The sequence below is a fragment of the Erinaceus europaeus genome, chromosome 17 (genome assembly GCF_950295315.1).
Source record: "Erinaceus europaeus chromosome 17, mEriEur2.1, whole genome shotgun sequence".
Lineage (NCBI taxonomy): Eukaryota > Metazoa > Chordata > Mammalia > Eulipotyphla > Erinaceidae > Erinaceus > Erinaceus europaeus.
This window is the reverse complement of record NC_080178.1, coordinates 77,713,532-77,729,110: the sequence shown is the minus strand read 5'-3', so window position 1 is coordinate 77,729,110 and position 15,579 is coordinate 77,713,532. Positions and strand designations below refer to the sequence as shown.

At 42.8% G+C, this 15,579-nt stretch overlaps 1 protein-coding gene across 1 annotated transcript; it reads right to left on the bottom strand.

Moving 5' to 3' along the window:
• Positions 1 to 7,345: 7,345 nt before the first annotated feature.
• On the bottom strand, positions 7,346 to 8,343 carry PTH (parathyroid hormone). Its single transcript, XM_007521146.1, has 2 exons — positions 8,261 to 8,343; positions 7,346 to 7,607 (listed from the first exon to the last, which is right to left on the bottom strand). Exons 1-2 carry the CDS (start codon positions 8,341 to 8,343, stop codon positions 7,346 to 7,348), a joined length of 345 nt encoding a protein of 114 aa, XP_007521208.1.
• Positions 8,344 to 15,579: the final 7,236 nt, after the last annotated feature.

The window sequence follows — 15,579 nt, the reverse complement described above, 5'->3', positions numbered from 1 at the left end:
CCTGCGAGTGGGCGGGGCGCGGAGGATTCGGGCAGCGGCGGGGCGGGGCGGGGCGGGGCGGGGCGGGGCGGGGCGGGGCGGGGCGGGGCGGGGCGGGGCGGGGCGGGGCGGGGCGAGAGCTGGGCGCGGCGTGGCTGCTCCCCGCGCCACGCTTTGCGGATGCATCCTCCGCTGGCACCGAGGGTGAAGAGGCTGCAAGCAGAGTCCCAGGCTTGGGGGGTTTTTTTCCCCACTTTTTTTTTTTTTTTTTTAGCAAAATGATCAATATCATTTTTTTAAAATTTATTTAAGGAAGGAGTCATTAACAAAACCGTAGGGCAGGAGGCTTACAACTGCACACAATTCCCACCACCCGATCTCCCTATCCCATCCCCTCCTCTGACAGCTTTCCCATTCTCTATCCCTTTTGAAAACACAGACTTGAGTCTTTTTAATACATAGGCTGAGTCTGATTTGTGCATGGACTGTCTCAGAAGTCGAGACCAGGGAGAACAGAAGCCACCGATGGCACAGCTGTGTATATACAAGATGCTGGGTATTATACAGCAAACCCTAACAAAGGCACTTTTCAAAGTTCACCCAATTACCAAACAATGTGATGATAACATTAACTATCAATGGTCTTCTTGAACCCTAAGACAGCAGGAACCTCACATCTCCACTATGGAGCCTCTACTTCCCCCAGTCCTGGAACCTCAGGGTGGGACCCACTTTCCCACATGCCTCTCCCAATCCATATCAAATAATATTGCATCCGCCGATCGCAACCTAATCAACACGAGTGTGCCACCCCAGCATGCTTCAGCTCAGACTGTGTCCAGAGACTTCACGTGTGGAATGACAACCCTTCAGCTTTTTATTTATTTAACAAAGGAGACATTAACAAAACCATAGAATAAGAGGGGTACAATTCTGCACAATTCCCATAACCCGATAGCTTTTTTTTTTTAATCCCCATCTAGCCTTAGGTCACAGCTAAGAATAATTTTTAAAAAATTGCAAAAATGGGCAGAGAGTTGAAGAAATACCTACGGAAACCCTGGTGTGTTCAGGGTTCTTTCAGCTGAGCCGATGTGGTGGGTGAGAAGCAGGTGTCAGAGCCCCCGGCTGCTCACCTGGGGGGTGTGGAAGGGGGGTATAACTTTGCTTTTGGGAGCCCACCCAGGTCAGAGTTTCAGTCTTCCAGTAGCTGAACCTGCTGTGTCCATAGGCTTAATCAGATCACACAAATAAGAAGAAAGAAAGAAAAAAAAAAAGACACTGGTGTCTACCCCTGGCCAGGATGCAACCAACCCACCCACCACCCCCCAGCCCCAAACAGATAATATTATTACAATGGGACACAGGCTGAGCTGTTGAGGAAGCCTCCACCAGAAACTGATATTTAAGCTGACATCTTTTTTTTTTATTATTTATTTTCCCTTTTGTTGCCCTTGTTGTAGTTATTATTGCTGTTGTTATTGATGTCGTCATTGTTGGATAGGACAGAGAGAAATGGAGAGAGGAGGGGAAGACAGAGAAGGGGAGAGAAAGACAGACACCTGCAGACCTGCTTCACCGCCTGTGAAGCGACTCCCTGGCAGGTGGGGAGCTGGGGGCTCAAACCAGGATCCTTATGCCGGTCCTTGCGCTTCGGGCCATGTGCTTAACCCGCTGTGCTACTGCCCGACTCGCAGCTGACATCTTTTAAAGTTTTATTTTATTTTTGTATTATAGGATAGAGACAGAAAAGTTGAGAGGGCAGGAGGGATAGGGAAAGAGACAGAGACACCTGCAGCCCTGCTTGACCATTTGTGAAGCGTCCCCTCTGCAGGTGGGGACCAGGGTCTTGAACCCGGTCCTTGCACACTGTGATGTGTATAATTCTCCAGATGTACCACCGTCTGGCCCCCCTGAGTTTTTTGTTCTGTTCTGTTTTGTTTAAATGAGAGAAATGCAGAAAGAAAGATACACAGACAAAGAGAAGGACACTGGACAGCTCTGGTTTATGGTGGTGCTGGGAACTGAACCTGGCACCTCAGAGCCTAAGGCATGAAAGTCCTGTGCATAACCATTATGCTGTCTCCCCAGCCTCGGAATTTGCATTTCTTTGATTTTAATTTCTTATTGGTGGTTTATTAATGATTACCAAAAGTGTAAAATAACAGGAGTACAATTCCACGCAGTTCTCACCAGAGTTCCATGCCCCATCCCATCCACTGGACGCTTCCCCATTTTTTTTGCTATTATTATTATTATTTTATAAAGAGGAAGCATTGACAAAACCCTAGGATAAGAGGGGTATACCCCTCTGGGAGTATGGACCAATACTGTTGATGGGTTGAAGTCTTAAAGGATGAATAAGAGGGCTCAATTTTTGAAAAGAGTAGATGGGGTATGGCCAGCCAAGGAATCAAAAAGGAAGAGGATCAAGCTTGAGTGATTTGGCATGAAGACAGATTTTGCAAAAGGTTTTTCTTGAAAAACTTTTAATCATCCATTGCTTAGATCAGAAGAGGCAATTAGGGAGTCGGGCAAGTAGGGTAGCAGGTTAAGCGCAGGTGGTACAAAGCACAAGGACCAGCATAAGGATCCCGGTTTGAGCCCCCGGCTCCCCACCTGCAGGGGAATCGCTTCACAGGCGGTGAAGCAGGTCTGCAGGTGTCTGTCTTTCTCTCCCCCTCTCTGTCTTCCCCTCCTCTCTCCATTTCTCTCTGTCCTAGCCAACGACAACGACATCAATAATAACTACAACCAGGAGCAGCAGATTCATCATGCAACTCAAACTTGCAGAAGGGATTCTCCTGGGCTGTGATCTGACAACCATTTCATTCACTGACGCCTCTGATCTACCTCCAAGCCTCAGTGACCACTTTACTGTCCTGGAAACCAGACAGGGACTGAGCCTGCAAAACATGAAGAGAGGTGCCATGTAGCATACACTCCTGCTGGTATGAAATCATGCACACCTGAAACTTATATAATGTTCTAATGAAAAGTTACGTCAACGGAAAAGAACAAGATGGGACCTGGCGGTGCTACACCCAGTTAGGCGTATATAGTCGTAAATGCAAGGACCCTCTCAAGTGTCTGGGTTCAAGCCTCCCCTCCCTACCTGTGGTGAAGCAGGCCTAAGGCGTCTCTTTTTATTATTTAAAAAATATTTATTCCCTTTTGTTGCCCTTGTTGTTTTATTGTTGTTGATATTGATGTCGTTGTTGGATAAAACAGAGAGAAATGGAGAGAGGAGGGGAAGACAGAGACGGGGAGAGAAAGACAGACACCTGCAGACCTGCTTCACCGCCTGTGAAGCGACTCCCCTGCAGGTGGGGAGCCGGGGGCTCGAACCGGGATCCTTACGCCTGTCCTTGCGCTTTGCGCCACCTGAGCTTAACCTCCTGTGCTACCGCCCAACTCCCTTTTTCTTTTTTTTAATTTTTAAAAAATATTTATTTATTCCCTTTTGTTGCCCTTGTTGTTTTATTGTTGTAGTTATTGATGTCATCATTGTTGGATAGGACAGAGAGAAATGGAGAGAGGAGGGGAAGACAGAGAGGGGGAGAGAAAGACAGACACCTGCAGACCTGCTTCACCGCCTGTGAAGTGACTCCCCTGCAGGTGGGGGACTGGGGGCTCGAACCAGAATCCTTGTGTCGGTCCTTGCGCTTGGCGCCACCTGCACTTAACCTGCTGCGCTACCACCTAACTCCCTAGGTGTCTCTTTTTCTATCTTCACTTCCCCTCTTCACTTCTCTCTGTCCTATCCAGTTAAATGGGGGAAAATGGCTGTCGAAAGCAGTGGATCCACTGGAGGCAGAAAGAAAGAGAGAGAGAAAAAAGAAAGGGAGAGAAAAAAGAAAGAGAAAGAAAGAAAGAGAGAAAGAAAGAAAGAAAGAAAGAAAGAAAGAAAGAAAGAAAGAAAGAAAGAGTCTAATTTGCTTTACCAAAAAGGAAGTCTTGGACAAGTACTGCTAAAAAAACAGTAGCTCAGTGGGTTAGGCCCATATAGTGCAAAGCACAAGGACCAGTGTAAGAAAATTCACCAAATGTAAATCAGATGGAAGAAACAACTTTGTAACCCAGGGTAGGGTATGTCCCCAAATGCAAACAAGACAGTAAACACAGGTGTAACTGAGTGCATCAAAATTAAGCCTAGCAAGTATATGCTGCATTAGGAGATAGTAATGATAATGTTTAAAAGAACTAGAAGTTAGCATTAAAACATTAAAAAAATAAACAGAGCCAGAAAACTATTAGAAAAATTGGTAGAAAATATAAACTTGTCACAGACAGAAAAGTCCTAGTAGCCAATATGTACAGAGAAGTTTAAGCTCATTAGTAATCAGAGATATATATTTTTAATGTTTATTTATTTATTCCCTTTTGTTGCCCTTGTTGTTTTATTGTTGTTGTAGTTATTATTGTTGTTGTTGTCGTTGTTGGATAGGACAGAGAGAAATGGAGAGAGGAGGGGAAGACACAGAGAGGGAGAGAGAAAGACAGACACCTGCAGACCTGCTTCACCGCCTGTGAAGCGACTCCCCTGTAGGTGGGGAGCCGGGGGCTCGAACTGGGATCCTTATGCCAGTCCTTGCGCTTTGTGCCACATGCGCTTAACCCCCTGCGCCACCGCCCGACTCCCATCAGAGATAAAATAACCAGGTGCCACTTTATACTAATACACAAAATTTAATAATGAGGGACTGGGTAGCGACGCACATGGTTGTGCACACATTTTGCAGTGTGCAAGGACCCCAGTTCAAGGCCCCAGACCCCACCTGCAGAGGGAAAACTTCACAAGTGGTGAAGCAGTGCTGCAGGTATATCTCTGTATTTTTCCCTCTCTATTTCCCCCTGTCCAATTTCGATTTCTGGGTGTCTTTAAAAAAATAATAATAAGGCAATAAAAATTTTAATGAAACTGTACTTTTTAAAAAAACTTAACAATGAGGGGGTCAGACTGTGGCACATTGGCTTAAGTGCACGTAGTACAATGCACAAGGATCCGTGGGCATAAGGATCCCAGTGTGGGCCACCTGCAGGGGGGTCGCATTACAAGTGGGGAAGCAGGACTGCAGGTGTCTATCTCTCTCCCTCTCTTCTCCCCCGTCTCTCTCAATTTCTCTCTGCCCTATCCAATAAAAATGGAAAAAATGGCCACAGGAGGAGTGGATTTATAGTGCAGGCACTGAGCCCCAACAATAACCCTGGAGTACAAAAAGAAACAAAAACTTAATAACAACATAATTTTAATTATAGGTGGAAACGGACAAGAATGCTTAGCTTTGGGGGTCGGGTGGTGGCGCAGTGAGTTAAGCGCACGTGGCGCAAAGCGCAGGGACCGGCTTAAGGGTCCCAGTTCGAGCCCCCTGCTCCCCACCTGCAGGGGAGTCACTTCACAGGCGGTGAAGCAGGTCTGCAGGTGTCTGTCTTTCTCTCCCCCTCTCTGTCTTCCCCTCCTCTCTCCATTTCTCTCTGTCCTATCCAACAATGAACAACATCAACAATGATAATAATAATAACCACAAGGAGGCTACGGCAACAAGGGCAACAAAAGGGGAAAAAAATGGCCTCCAGGAGCGGTGGATTCATGGTGCAGGCACCGAGCCCAGCAATAATCCTGGAGGAAAAAAAAAGTATATATATACAAAAAAGAATGCTTAGTTTTATGGGTGGGAGTATAAATCCTAGTTGTAATTATGAATCCATTCCTGGATAAATATCCAAAAATATTATGATTCCATTCCTGGATAAATATCCAAAAAAAAAAAGTTCTCACACAGTTTCATAATGGGACGTAATCTAAGAATATTCTTCGAGACATGTTAGCAAATAGTTGGAGACACTCTCTTTGCCTTCTTCTAGTGCTCTGCCAAATATTAACTAGACTGGGAAACTATAAACTATATTTCCTAGCCACTTCGGAAGCTAAAGTTCTAGAAGAGAAGCTGGAACCCTCCAGTCAGAATGCATTCCCCCTGGTGCTGGCAAGCAACCTTGTGGAGAGATCTGATTTTGCTGTGCTCGTGTTCACAGAATGTCAGTGCAAGACACTGACTGGAGGCTGAGCTAAGAGTGTGGGATTCCTATTGTGCTGGGGTAGGTTGGAACTGGGTGCCCTGTGTTTCTGTGGCTGTAGCAGTTAACAGCTGTGTCCTGATCAGAGGAGTCTCAGGTAATATCAAGCAGCTGATATTAGAAAAGACTCGCTCCCTTGGAGAGCCAGTCTTTCCTCAAAGCTTAAGCACATCTGTTTATTTCAATATATATATATTTCCCCTCCAAGGTTATTGCTGGGGCTTTGTGTCTGCACTACGAATCCACTGCTCCTGTGGCCATTTTTTTCGATGATGATGATTATTATTTTGGATAGGACACAAATTAAGGGGGGGAAGATAGAGAGGGAGAGAGACAGAGAGACACCTGCAGACCTGCTTCACTGCCTGTGAAGTGACACCCCCCCCCCCCCCCCCCGCAGGTGAGGAGCCAGGGGCTTGAACCAGGATCCTTATGCCAGTTCTTGTGCTTTGCACCATGTGTGCTTAACCTGCTGGGCTACCGCCCAGTTCCCTATTTTTATTTTTTATTTTTATTGGGTACGACAGAGAGAAATTGCGAGGTAGGGAAGACAAAGACAGAGACAGTAGAGACAGAGAGACCTGCACACCTGCTTCACCACTTGTGAAAGGACCCCCCTGCAGGAGGCTCAAACCTGGATCCTGGAGGGTGTCCTTGTGCTTTGTACCATGTGGGCTTAAACCAGTGTGCCACGCCCCCCTCCATTTTTCTATGCAAAAAGGTATCATGACCTTTTTTTAAATTTTATTTATTCCCTTTTGTTGCCCTTGTTGTTTTATTGTTGTAGTTATTATTGTTGACATCATTGTTGGATAGGACAGAGAGAAATGGAGAGAGGAGGGGAGACAGAGAGGGCCCGACTCCCGTGTCATAACTTTTTAACAACCTGGTATTTTGTCAACCCTAATCATGACCAATTTAAGCCTGTAAGTATTACGCAGATCCAAAAAGACTTCAGTGAGACATGTTTCATTTATTTAGAACAATGATCAGTACATTTGTATTTTGTATTATAGAAGAGATTCAAAATGTAATTTTATTCTTTTATAAATTATGCAACAACATAGTTTAAAAAAGAATAAATAGAACTAGGAGAGTAAAACACTCAAGTGAATCACATCAGAATCGCAACAATCAATTAGAACATAGCTTTTATGACCAGTAATGGATTGCAAGTAAAGTTTGATAGAAACATTGGAATTGGTAATCATAATAGTGCTTGAAAAAAAAAAGCAGCGTGTAATCTCGTCCTACACCGTCTATAGCAATAATCTGATCATATCGGCTTTTACTGGGATTTCGCTTTAATTAAGACATCCACATCAGCTTTGTCCGTTTCTCCGAGGCTTTTTTGATGGCTTTCAATCAAGACATTGTCTTCCTTTCTGGGGGGCCTCTGGGAACCATGATCTCTGTGAATTACAGGAGCTCTCAGGGAAACAAAATTGTGCACATCCTGCAACTTCTTTCGAAGCCATTCAACCCTTTCCATTGAGCTCAGATGTTTGCCCAGGTTATGCATAAACTGTATTTCACTCACAGATCTCTTCCTGGAAGGAGCAGAAACAGAGAGAAGCAGACCATTAGCCCTTTTCTTCCAAATCACAAAGTCACTTTAAAAACCCAATTCCTAAACAAACTATCCCAAAATATCTGTGTATACATACCTACCTATGTTCATAGCAGCACAGTCTGTAATAGCCCAAACCTGGAAGCAACCCAGGTGTCCAACAACAGATGAGTGGCTGAAAAAGTTGTGGTCTAGATACACAATGGAATACTACTCAGCTATCAAAAATGGTGACTTCACCTTCTTCACTTCATCTTTGGAATGAGCTTGAAGGAATCATGTGAAGTGAGGTAAGTCAGAAAGAGAAGGGTGAATATGGGATGATCCCACTCATAGAAGTTGAAAAATAAAAACAGAAGGGGAAACACAAAGCAGAACTTGGAATGAATTTGGTGTATTGCTCCAAAGTCAAGGACTTGGGGTGGGGGGGGTTTCAGGTCCTGGAACAAGATGGTGGAGGAGGACCTAGGCGGAGGAAATGTGGGATGTGGGAAACTAAGAACTATTACACATGGACCAACTGCTGTATTTTACTGTTGACTCTAAATCACTAATTCCCCCCTCCCCCCCATAGAGGGAAAAAGTAACCCAGTTTCGGTGCCCTCAAAATGCCGAAAAGGCCATGGTACTTACTTAACTGGTTTCCCATCTGATTTTGCAAGAAAACAAATTGCAAACATGACGATCATTACTTTAGCCATGTCTTTTGTAGACATCTTCACTAAAAGGAAAATAAAAATGGAGATACTTTCAGTATTCTTTTAAATTCCCCAGCGATTATGAAATTTATAGTAGTTTGCATTCACTGTTATACAACTGTGCACAGAGTGTGACAGTAATTAGACTTGTTTTTCATGGCAAGCTTCTGGAAACAGCTTCTGTATTTCATGATACCTTACGGTCTCTTTATTTTGTACACACATAACTTGCCTTAGCAATTAGCCCAATTAGTGTTGCTTTCAAAGGTTTCTCTTTTACAATTATTCTATCAGTTTTAATGTGTGGATTTTAAGCCACATGAAGCATAAATCCTCTGATTTCAGGATTTCCCCCTTTGTGTATGTTTTTGTGAGTAAAGGCTTATAGTGGCTAATTCTCCTAATTAGGTAGATTGTTAACACTGCTTATTAGCAGATTACTTCTTATCTTAATTTCATTTAAGGCATTGCAGTAATACCCACAAATACTAAATTAATGGGCTCAGATTTAGTGATTTTTTTTTTTTTACTGAATTAATTCACACTTTCTCACCATCAGAAAGAATGTTTCAAAGCATTTAAAAATCATCTAATTATTTGTTGCTTGGACTGAGAGCTTTGGATCCATGTTAAATGCTTGCCTGCGTTTTATTTATTTATTTTCAGCTATCTTCATGAACTATTTTGTTTGAGTCTGATTTTTAGCACTTGCCTCTTTTGCTTGCAAAGGTTTTCATCTCAAAGCAGAATAAGTCTTGCCTTAATTTGCATCTCAATAACTGCAAAGCCTATTATTATAAAAGTTCATTTTCATAATGCTTAACAGTCTCCATTTAAGCCCACAGAGTGACTATGTATTCACTGTGCTCACCAGGATTATTGCTGGGGCTTGGTGCCTTCACAGCTCCATCATTCCCACATTTTAAAAAATATTTATTTATTCCCTTTTGTTGCCCTTGTTTTATTGTTGTATTTATTATTGTTAGCTATTGATGTCGTCGTCGTGGTTGGATAGGACAGAGAGAAATGGAGAGAGGAGAGGTAGACAGAGGGGGAGAGAAAGACAGACACCTGCAGACCTGCTTCACCGCCTGGGAAGCGACTCCCCTGCAGGTGGGGAGCCAGGGACTCAAACCGGGATCCTTACGCAGGTCCTGGCGATTTGCGCCACGTGCGCTTAACCCACTGAGCCACCGCCCGACTCCCGCTCTTGCTCTTTCTCCTATGTGTGCTTAGGCCGGTGCACCACCATGATGCCCTCCACCATAGTTTATATTTACCTTTCCTTTTGACAGTGAAAATGAAACAGGAGGGGACCCTACAGCCACTGCACATGGAACTCCCCCTCCACCAGCGTCCCAGCACGTGGTGGCCAGGGGCTTGAACCCCATCCTTTCACATGCTGATGTGTGCACTCAGCAAGCTGATGCTGAACTGTGAATACTCTCTAGTTTGTGTTGATGTTTGAAGCTAGAGGACAAAGGCACTGGGACCTCCTTCTAGTGTTGTCATTTGCACGTAGGGACTGCAGACGCGGCTGCTCTGCTTCCTCGTTCGTGATAAAGATGTGCTCTTTTTACAAGATTGTCATGAACACAGTTGTGAAGCGTTTTTAAACTTCATGGGGTTTTTAGAGTAGGAAAATGAGGAAAAGGTTTTATGTCAAAGGAATGAAAAGTCAACAAAAGGGAGTCGGGCTTGGCGCAGCAGGTTAAGTGCAGGTGGCGCAAAGCGCAAGGACCAGCGTCAGGATCCCGGTTCGAGCCCCCAGCTCCCCACCTGCGGGGGAGTCGCTTCACAGGCGGTGAAGCAGGTCTGCAGGTGTCTGTCTTTCTCTTCCCCTCTCTGTCTCCCCCTCCTCTCTCCATTTCTCTCTGTCCTATCCAACAACAATGACAGCAATCACAACAACAATGATAAACAATAAGTGCAACAAAAGGGAAAATAAATAAATATAAATTTTTAAAAAATCAATAATATAACAGTTTCTCTATAGTATACAGATCGAGTTCTCTAAGTCATAAAGCAAACAATCTAGATAAGGATATCACGCAGAAAAAGAAACTTGTTTCAATTTAAATCAGATTAATTCCTCATCAGATGATCGGATGTCAAAATATCAGTAAGATCTCACTAAAGCACATTATACTAAATTATTATTTTTGTGTGGCATTTCAAACTAGCTTTTTAAAAAGCAAAACATCTCAAAAAGATTAGAATCATGAAAATTAGTGACTCAAAGATATAACCGCATACATTTATTTAAATATCATACTTTAGATGTCAAACCCTCCCTTAAAATTTTATCTTACACAAAAGGCATGGGCATTGCAAAAAAAAAAAAAAAAAAAACATAGCCATTCAATAACTGCCTAGTTATAAAGAACATCTCATATAAAATTTAGAAGAAAACGATAAAAGATTACTCACCACAAAGTCAAGGTCTTACTTAGACCAAGGTCAAGAGCTTCACGCAAGTGTAATACAGTTGAAGCTTTCTGAAAGCTGAGTGAAGTTGAGGGAACTGACAGATTGGACTAAAAGCCTGTAACCGTGACTTATATATATGGGCCTAACACTCACTAAGAGAAACTTTTTTGCTGTTTCAGTTGACGTCAAACTCAGTTCTCTGGAACAAAACTACAGGGTCAGGGTGGCACAGATACCCCCATTGGGCGGTGCCCACACCTCTTAAGTCTGAGAGAGTTAACTGTATGCTGAAAGGAGCACAGTCATTAAGACTAGGAAAGGAGATTAAGCAAAGATTTTTTTAAAATACATATGACATTGTTATTCCTTCTGGATTAATATGTTTGTCTGGTAAAGTGAATCTCAAAGATTTACAATAAATCCATCATCTTCTTTGAAAGGAAAATCTGGGAATAAGTCTCTCTGGTATAACTATGCAGTTGGAACAATTCTTATGAAATGAGAAGGAATCATTTTAGGTTATGCTTACTTTACAAACTGCTTTCAATCCATCTGTAAATTCCTGATTGTCTTTTATTTGCTATTTTTTATTATCTTTATTTATTTATTGGATAGAGACATCCAGAAATCAAAAGGGAAAGGACAGAGACAGAGAGACACCTATAACACTGCTTCATCACTTGCAAAGCTGTCCCCTTCCAGGTAGGGATGGGGGGGGGGCTCAAACCCCGGTCCTTCCACACTATAACGTGTGTGCTCAGCCAGGTGTACTGCCACCTGCCCCCCAGTATCTTAAAAAAAATTTTTTTTGATATTTATCTATTCCCTTTGTTGCCCTTGTTGTTTTGTTGTTGTAGTTATTATTATTGTTGTTGATGTCGTTGTTGGATAGGACAGAGAGAAATGGAGAGAGGAGGGGAAGACAGAGAGAAGGAGAGAAAGACAGACACCTAGAGACCTGCTTCACCGCCTGTGAAGGCAACTCCCCTGTAGATGGGGAGCCGGGGGCTCGAACCGAGATCCTTATACCAGTCCTTGTGCTTTGCACCATGTGCGGTGCGCTTAACCCACTGTGCTATCAGCAGACCCCCCCCACCCCCCTGGTTATCTTTTGAAAAGTAAAGGCAAGGGCTGGGAGAAGTGCTGTAACAGGAAATCGCATATGTGAATGTATGAGACGCTGGTTTAGACACCTCCCCATTTAAAAATGCAAACAAAGAGACATCAGAGCAGAGCAGTACTCTGATTCCTCAGGAAAAAACCTAGATATTGTACTTATAGGAAATTTTTAAATATTTTTGAGAAAATACTTAGTACATAATTTGAAGTTACAAAAAAGTGAAATCACTTTAAAATTCATTTAACTTGTATTTTGTGTATGGGTATTAATTTGCTATAAGATTTGATAAATACTGATTTTATGTATATTACCCCCACATCTTCATAGCAAGTCTTTAAAATAAATGTTACCATGGGAGCCTAGTTAAGTGAGGCTTCACTCCTCCACTCCCCACCTTCACCAAAGCTTCCGGATGAAGCAGATCTGCAAGTGTTTATCTTTCTCTCTCACTCTCCCCCACTCCCTCCCCTCTCAATTCTCTGTCCTATGAATAAAATAGAAATAAAGAAGGGAAGAATGAAAGAAAGGAAGGAAGAAAAGAAAGAGAAAATAGAGAAAGAAAGAAGGAGAGAAAGAGAAAAAGAAAGAAAGATGCAGTCTGATGGTAGCGCAGCGGGTTAAGCGCAGGTGGCACAAAGCACAAGGACCGGCATAAGGATCCCTGTTCGAGCCCCCGGCTCCCCACCTGCAGGGGAGTCGCTTCACAGGCGGTGAAGCAGGTCTGCAGGTGTCTGTCTTTCTCTCCTCCTCTCTGTCTTTCCCTCCCTCTCTCCATTTCTCTCTGTCCTATCCAACAACGATGACATCAATAACTACAACAATAAAAAACAACAAAGGCAACAAAAGGGAATAAATAAAGAAATATAAAAAGAAAGAAAGAGGGAAAGAAAGAAGGGAGAAAGAAAGAAAGAAAGAAAGAAAGAAAGAAAGAAAGAAAGAAAGAAAGAAAGAAAGAAAGAAAGAAGTGGCCTAAGGGAGGTGGATTTGAGCCCCAGCAATAACCCTGGCGATAAATAAATTAATAAATGCTGGCATGAGTCCTATTTTCACACGAGGAACCTGCAGTTTGGAAAATGGAGCAGATGGAATTCAACAAAGGTCTTCCTGGCCCCGTAGTCATTTTGCTCCTTAAGCTATCCTAGCAAGTGAACCCATCTGTGCTCCAGTCCCCTCGACCTTCTTTGCAGCCTCTTTCTCCAGGCCTTGGGTCTTCATTCCTCAGCTGATGATGGAGAGGCTACTCTAAAACCCAGAGGTTGATGCCAAACATTGCTGCATCCTGGTCCCCAAGTATCAGATCAAAGCCCTCAAAACAACCTTCCAACCAAAAATCCCAACAGTGAGGGGCCGGGTGGTGGCGCACCTGGTTGAGCGCACATGTTACAAAATCCCAACAGTGAATGAGCTCTTTTTCTTCTATTCCAGTCTACACGTCAAGTTCTCCCCTGTATTGCTAGTCTTTATTGTCAGGGCTTGAATCTACACAGAGTAAGAGCCGGTCCAAGTTTGAACGGCACCAGTACAGGATCTAGAAATGAAAGTTATGCCAGTCTAACCCCGGGGAACCCTCTACATTGGATAAACCTCACCTGGATTACTGGTGTACGTTCCATCTTAGTGTTCAGAGATAAACCATGAAATGTCTCAAAGGTAGTCACCAAGTTGTAAAACAAACAAAAAAAATGTTTAGAAACAAAAACATGTGAGAAGTTCTTGATGGAAAGTACAAAAGTTACGGGGAAATGTGGGAATCACTTTTTACCTCTTTATGGGGCTGCCACAAGGAGGAAGTAGTTTCTGTGGTTTAAGAAGGACGAACGGAGGGGGCCAGGTGACGATGGCCCACAGCACAGTGGAATGTCCTGCTTTTTCATGACTGAGTAGTGTAATACACGGCGTATATCATGGACTTCCTTTATCCAGCCACTGTCAATGGTTCTGAAATTTGAGTCCCCCATTTGGCCATCATGCATTATGCTGCTATGAACATCAAGTCGTACAGTTTCACAAACATATTCTTCATGATTAGTATTTTAATTTGAAGAACATTCTCACTACTTTTGGAAAGAGTGACATAAATGACAGTCCTCCAGTAGCAATGTGATTAACGCTCTCAGTGCAGTGCTATAAAAATCATCTCAGAATAAACTGTCACATTTTAGACAACCACATGACTAAACTTGTTTTACAGAAAAATAAAGCAAATAACTTAGATGGCATTCATTATCTAAAAAAAACCAAACAAACCAATCTATTCCCTGTCAATAGTTTAACTAATCACTAGAGAATTTAGATGTGCGCTCTGCCCTTGAACTCAACATGATTGGAATATAGTGTCATAGGTGTAATGATATGAGTTATAAACAAAGGTTTATAATAATAAGCATATGAATGTGACTGATTTTCTCTGGAATTGTCAGAGGTTAGTTTACTAAGAAGCTGAAGTGTTCTCAAGGGTGATTAGAAGCTGTTTTTTCTTTAATTATCTTTTTTTTTTTTTTATTTATTTATTTATTCCTTTTATTGCCCTTGTTGTTTTATTGTTGTCATTGTTGTTGGATAGGACAGAGAGAAATGGAGAGAGGAGGGGAAGACAGAGAGGGGGAGAGAAAGACAGACACCTGCAGACCTGCTTCACCACCTGTGAAGCAACTCCCCTGCAGGTGGGGAGTTGGGGGCTTGAACCGGGATCCTTCCGCTGGTCCTTGTGCTTAGCGCCACCTGCGCTTAACCCATTGCACTACCGCCTGACTCCCCTTTAATTATCTTTATTTATGTATTGGATATATAAATCAAGAGGGAAGGAGTTGATGGAAAGGGAGAGAGGCAGAGAGACACTTGTAACACTGCTTCACCACTTGCAAAGCATGTACAAACAATGAAGACTGAACATGTACTGAAGAAATAGAGGAAATGAGTTCTGATCCTCAAAACATATGCTGGGTACCAACTAGGAAGGATACCATTTGCCTCATATCAACAAGCTCTATTTTCCTCTCCACATTCAGTGTACATTAGTTATATTTCTGTACCCTTCTTATTTTTGAAAAGAGTCTTTGACCTTCTCATGGAGAAGAGCTAGATGTCAAGGTTTTGGCACACAGTTTATCTGAGCCATCAACTGCTGTGACTGCAGGCATGAGGTCGAATGAAGTGATCTAGAAATAAGATGACTAGGGGCCATGTGGGTACAAGACGCTGATGTCACAGTCACAGAGAGGAGAGAGAAGAGCCTAGGGAGGCATTTTTGCTTTGAAAAGCTCAGCCTTTCTTAGAGTTCTCAAATTCTCTGAAGCTAGGAAGAGGCAACCCACTGTCTTCTCTTCACATTGGGGAGGATGAAAGGTCACTTTCTATCCCCTTGTTTTGTAAAAGGTTTTGTTTGAAACTGATACTGTTTTCCTTTTGTCTACTCAGTGGGGATTAGTAAGATTTAGGGGATCTTAGCATCAAGATGAAACTAACAAATTGGAAAATTCAGGTAGAGTTCTCCGAATTCTGTGTTTCCAAAAGCAAATAGGATGGTGCCCAGATTAACATTTGCTTTAAGCTCTGCTGTGCGGATGTTAAGCCCCTGAATTGTTATTATTTTTATGTTTTTAGATAGATAACATTTTTTATATTTCTTTATTTTCCCTTTTGTTGCCATTCTTGTTTAACATTGTTGTGGTTATTGCTGTCGTCGTTGTTGGATAGGACAGAGA